This window comes from Diceros bicornis (assembly GCF_020826845.1).
Source record: "Diceros bicornis minor isolate mBicDic1 chromosome 13 unlocalized genomic scaffold, mDicBic1.mat.cur SUPER_13_unloc_1, whole genome shotgun sequence".
NCBI classification, from domain to species: Eukaryota; Metazoa; Chordata; class Mammalia; order Perissodactyla; family Rhinocerotidae; genus Diceros; species Diceros bicornis.
This window is the reverse complement of record NW_026690866.1, coordinates 4,030,903-4,036,409: the sequence shown is the minus strand read 5'-3', so window position 1 is coordinate 4,036,409 and position 5,507 is coordinate 4,030,903. Positions and strand designations below refer to the sequence as shown.

General features: G+C 45.1%; 1 protein-coding gene across 5 annotated transcripts; it reads left to right on the top strand.

The window, feature by feature from the left end:
* Positions 1 to 255: 255 nt before the first annotated feature.
* On the top strand, positions 256 to 4,581 carry LOC131401699 (mucin-16-like). Of its 5 annotated transcripts, none has more exons than XR_009217851.1 (5): positions 256 to 296; positions 397 to 463; positions 755 to 885; positions 1,234 to 1,301; positions 4,522 to 4,581. XR_009217851.1 is itself a non-coding variant. In XM_058536918.1 (2 exons), the coding sequence occupies exons 1-2, from the start codon at positions 694 to 696 to the stop codon at positions 1,264 to 1,266; spliced, it is 225 nt and encodes a 74-aa protein (XP_058392901.1). In that variant the 5' UTR covers positions 679 to 693; the 3' UTR covers positions 1,267 to 1,349. The 5 variants fall into 5 exon arrangements, 1 of the variants encoding a protein (XP_058392901.1); XR_009217850.1 differs by having other exon boundaries at positions 746 to 885; XR_009217852.1 differs by having other exon boundaries at positions 284 to 323; positions 746 to 885.
* Positions 4,582 to 5,507: the final 926 nt, after the last annotated feature.

The following is a 5,507-nucleotide window of genomic DNA, read 5'->3' as shown; positions in this document are numbered from 1 at the left end:
TTACTGGGAGGGAGGAGGAGCTGAGCAGATATGCTGGTTCTGACTTGGGTGACCACAAGGGTGGGTGGTGGTGCCACTGTGAGAGAAGACGACAGATGATAAAGAGTGCAGGACTCTGGTGTGGTCTCAGGCCAGCTCCCAGTGATGGCCATCGCTCTCCCTCTCGTCTTGCAGCTTTGGGGCACAACCTGAACACCCTCACAGTCAGTGTCAGCATCTCCACCTTCTGGTATTCATCAGACAGGATCAACAGCTCAGCCACGTTCAACTCCACTGAGAGGGTCCTGCAGAGCCTGGTGAGACCCTGGTCCCAGCAGCTCCTGGTGGGTTAAATCCCACCCAGCCCCTCCCCCAACCCCTGTCCCTCCTCCTCATCTTCCTTTCCTTCCTCCCCAGCTGGATCCTTGTTCAAGAAGAGCAGCCTGGGCCCCTTCTCCTTGAGTGGCAGACTGGTCTCCCTCAGGTAAGACCCTCCCTTGAGCACTTGCCCCTAATGACCACTTTTGTGGCCACCCCTCTCTCAGTTTCCCCACTCACCTCCCATTTCCTCCTTCCTGTTCTGGCCCAAACCCCAGAGGTTTCAGGACCTCTCTCTAGATTCCCCACGTCCCTCTCTCCCCAGGTCTGAGAAGGATGGGGCAGCCACCAGTGTGGACACTGTCTGCACCCACCACCCTGACCCAGTGGTCCACCATGCCTCTGTGCTGGAAGCTGAGAGTCTCCACCTGTCTGCTCTTCCTCTCAGTGGCTCCAGGCTCTGCACCCTGGAGTTTATGCATGCAGAGAGAGCACCAGCTACATTTCCGCAGCATCAGCTGGAACCTCAGCAACCTGGAGCCCACATCCTCGGAGTACACCGCCCTGCAGAGAGACACCCAGGACCAGGTGGGGTCTCCCCTCTCCCGTCTCTCCTTGCCCTGAGAGCACCCTCATTCCTCTGCCTGACTTACATCTGTTACATTATTGTTTCAATCCTTCACTTTCCCTGCGTGTCTGGGTTCTCTCACTTCCCAGAGGTGATGTCCTAGCTGCCTTCCCCATTTCTCATGTGGGTAAACTGAAGCTCAGAAATGGGAGTATTTTGCCTAAGGTCACACAATGAGTTAGGGGCAGAGCCAGGATTTGTAGTCAGGTCTCCCTTGCCCCAAGGTCTGTGATCTTTCACTGGCCCAGTGGCCACCTGCATCCCCAGGAGACATCCATCTCACCCACTCTCCCTCCCATTTGTTCTAGGTCACCAAGCTCTACAGAGGCAGCCAGCTGTGAGACATATTCCACTCCTGCCTGGTCACCGACTTGATGTAGGTTGAGGAGATTGGAAGCATTGGTTGAGCTGATGGCTGATGACTCTGAGCTCCTGTGACACATCCTTGATCTGGAAGTCACTTACATGGTGCCCATTCTCCCCCACATCCCTGTCAGCTAATTCTACCATCTCCATCCATAGGTTTTCGGGGGTTGAGAAAAACATTAACATTTGAGGCCAACAACCTCCATCATCCTCCTCCTCCTCCTCTTCTGGAGACTTTCAATAAATATCAGCAGTCTAACTGTGCTCTCCAATAGTGAAGCCACTAACCACATGGGGCAATTTAAATTTTTTATACACCATTGGGATATGATTCACATATTGTGTATAGGGGGGTTGTATTTTTTAGATTTTTGTATATACAATGTCTTCTCCTCTGCAAAACAAATAGTTTTACCACTTCCCGTCCAATCTGGGTTTCTTTTATTCCTTTTTCTTGCCTAATTGCCCTCATTAGAACCTCTAGTACCTGTTATTAACATATGAGATGAGGGAAGACATCATTGACTTGTCCCTGGTCTTAGGGGGAAATTTTCATTCTTTCACATTGAATATGGTGTTAGCCTTGGATTTTTCATCGATGCCATTTATAAGTTGAGAAAGTTTTTTTCTATTCCTAATTTGTTGAGAGTTTTCATTTTTAGGCATGAAGGGCGTTGTATTTTGTGAAATTCTTTTCTATGTATATGGTTGAAAATACGTGGTATGGCCATTATTCTATTACTATGGTGTATTACATAATCAAGTTTTCAGATATTAAGCCAACTCTTCAACTAGAGGTGAGAGATTAAGATGTTCTCAAGTCTGTCCTGGGTCTGCCACATCCCTGAGCACTTTTGGCCTTCTAGATGCCCACAAATACACTGCAGCTTTACAAATCCCCCTGTGGACATCTCATTCCCCCAATTTTTCTTCGAAGTTTTTGGCTCACCTCTTACCTGCCGCAGCTGGAATCACTCCCTCAGGCCACTAAAATAGAAAACAATTAGCGCTGATTGTTTTTACCAAGTGCCTTGGGGACCCACTTTCCACCCTGGGCAAGCTCTGAGTCAAGTAAGGACAAGCCCTGAACATGGGGCTTTTTCAGGGAGCTGCCAGGCAGGTCAGCTAGTGGCAGTTCGATGGGGATGGTTCTTTTCAGAGCTCTAAACCCATTATGGCTGCTTGGCTGCTGGTTATCTCAGCCACCATTGTTCTAAGACTGATGGTTTTCAAAGTTATGGAGGATATTGTGAGAGCAGGATGGGAATAGTGAAAGTTATAGTGCCACAAAATTTGCTACCTTTATCAAGATTCCACCGTGTATCTTCACTAAACCCTCCTCAGATTCTTACAAGCCTTTGAAAAATTTCTAGGCTCTGAAAAGTTGATTTTGACCATTTTTACCAGTGTTCTCATTGTTTTTATGCATTTTCAAAAGTCCTTACTCCAAAGTTTCAAAAATGTTCTCCCTGTGGTTATTTATTTATAAATTACGTACTTGAAATTAAATTACATGAGAAATTCAGTTCCTCACTCACACACACTAGCAAAATTTTAAGTGCTCGATAACAACATGGGGCTAATAATGAGTGTATTTGGTAGTGCAGACAAATGTTTGCATTACTGCAGAAAGTTCTCTTGGACAGGACCCAAAAGCAGCTTATCTAGAATCACGGTAGAATTCCAGACACACTTGTTCATCCTTTGTGCCCTTCCAGGTCTGTCCCCCACAGTAACCACACTGGAATGGACTCCCTGTGTACCTTGCCACCGAGACTGGACAGAGTTGCCATCTATGAGGAATTCCTGTGGCTGACCCAGAATGGTACCCAACTGCAGAACTTGACCCCTGACAGGAAGAGTGTCCTTTGGGATGGTAAGGCTCCCTGGTCATTGTGAAAGGAAGTGAGGCCTTTCTGGGAACTCTGGATGCCTGGGGTTGAGAGAGCATTGAACTTTCTCAGGCTGGCAGGTGGTGGCACAGTTCCCCAGTCTTTCCCCAACATTGAGAGAGAGAAAAGAACACCAGTGTAATATTGGTGGCCCTCACCTTCTCCTAGACAGCTCTGTGACCTCAAACTAGTCACCGCCCCTCTCTGGACATTTGTTTCCTTATCTCTGCACTGAAAGCCACTGGGCCAGATGGTCAGTGAGGGCCTCTAGCTGTGTGTGAAGCAGACTTACAGGTTTGGGGGTGGATGTGTTTCCTGATCCACAAGCTGTAGTTTGCCAAGTCCCACTCTAGATGAGCACCAATGCTCTAGAACTTTCTGCAGTGGTGGAATGTTCTATATCTGTGCTGTCCAGTGCATAGACGCATATGGCTGTTGAGTGCTCGAAGGATGGTACTGTGACTGGTCTTTATTGTTACTGATTTTTAATGTTACTGAGGTACTAGAATTTTTATTTTATTTAACTAAAGTTAATTTTATTTCAAAAATAGACTTGTTGCTGCTGCATATCATACAGCACACCTCTAAGAGTTTGTCTGGATAGAGGTACACGTAGGGGGAACTGCACCCCTCCCCCCATGCCCACTGGGTGCTGTGTGTCCTCCCCTTCTGGACTTTATGTTGTAGCTGGCAATAACAAGAATAGAGAATTGAAACTTATCAATTATTTGATGTGAACAAACTCATACTTGCAGGCGGAAATCAGAAAAGACTTCCTGCAGGAAATTACATTGTAGGTTAATCCTAGAAAATGAATATTAAGCAAATAGATAAAAGAGAAGGGGATGATGTGTTTCTAGGCACGGAAGAACACTTTTCAGTGTGAATTAACAAATTTAGAGAGATCCCATAGGCTTGCCAACTGTGATGACCCATTCTCCCCCCGGCCGTCGTAAGAAAGTCCATTCAAATTCAGTCCTCTGTGCCCAGAGGTATGAATTTGGTTTAATTAATTACACTTTTGTTCTGTGATAATGGCCTTGGATTTTGTAGCAAAGTGTGCTCACTTTTTAGAGATGGAACTAAAATGGGGTGAAACATCATGATGTCTACTTTACTTTAATATTTCATTGAATACGTGAGATGATTCAAGTGGGGCAAGTGTTAATAATTTATACATTGATGAAATATTGTTTTAATTGGATGGACTATACATTGTTAAGTATAGATGATGGATGTTTATGAGACTGTTCCCTTTATTTTTTTTGTGTATCTAAAAAGTTATATGAAAAAGTGTGAAACACACTCACATTCATTCTCCATTTCATTCACTTCCAGAATATTCTCCCAACAGAGATGACACCTTGATTGTGAAGCCTGGTAAGCCTGCAGGAAGCCACATCCCAGGGTAGGAGGTGAGTATCTTGATGTTGTGCCTCACGAAGAGAACCATGTGAACAGGTTTTTGGATGATGAGGAAAGTTGGCCAACCCTTGTCAAGGAGGGTTGAGGCACAGTGGGGTTAGCAGGAGCACTGGGGCGATGACAGGAGGTGGTTCACCCCACCACTTGTCACCCCAGACCTCCTTTTCTGGGCCCTCATCCTCATCTTCTTGGCGGGACTCCTGGTGCTTATACAGGCCTGACCTGCTGTCTTCTGGTAAGACATGACGTGTTGCTTGTCTTCTTACTATTGGGTTGTAAGAGCTCTTTATATAATATAAATACAGGTCCTTTTCTAGGGATATGTTTTGCAGATGTTTTCTCCCAGTCTGTGCGTGGCTTGCCTTCTCCTTCACAACATGAGTCATTGGGGAAATGTAAGGCACAGTCATCATGAGATTCCACCACACTTGAGAATGGCTATAATTAAAAAGACTGACTATAGCAAGTGTTGTTGAAGATGTCAAGTCACTGAAACTCTCATCGAGTGCTGGTGGAAAATAGCTTGGATGCGTCTTTAATAATTCCATACGTCTACCCAGCCATTCCTCTCCTAGGAATCCATCCAAGGGAAATAAGCCCATATGTCTATACACAGACTTGTACACACGTGTTGATAACAACATATTTATAGTAGACAAAAACGGAAAACAACACAAATGTCCATCTACTGGTGAACGGATATGCAAAGTGTGGTATATCCCCACCTTGGAATACTATTCAACCATAAAAAAGAATGAATTATTTTTTCTTTTTTAATTATTTTATTGAAATTATAAAGGGTTTTAACATTGTGTAATTTCGGGTGTTCATTATTATTTGTGAATTTCTGTATAGACTGCATCGTGCTCAGCACCAGTAGTCTAACTTTTATCCATCCC

What these genes read in the sequence shown, in the direction of transcription:
- LOC131401699 (XM_058536918.1), top strand. Translation starts at nt 694, where the DNA reads ATGCCTCTGTGCTGGAAGCTGAGAGTCTCCACCTGTCTGCTCTTCCTC. An exon ending in AGAGAGACACCCAGGACCAG is followed by an intron (nt 886 to 1,233) that starts GTGGGGTCTCCC and finishes CATTTGTTCTAG; the next exon opens with GTCACCAAGCTCTACAGAGG.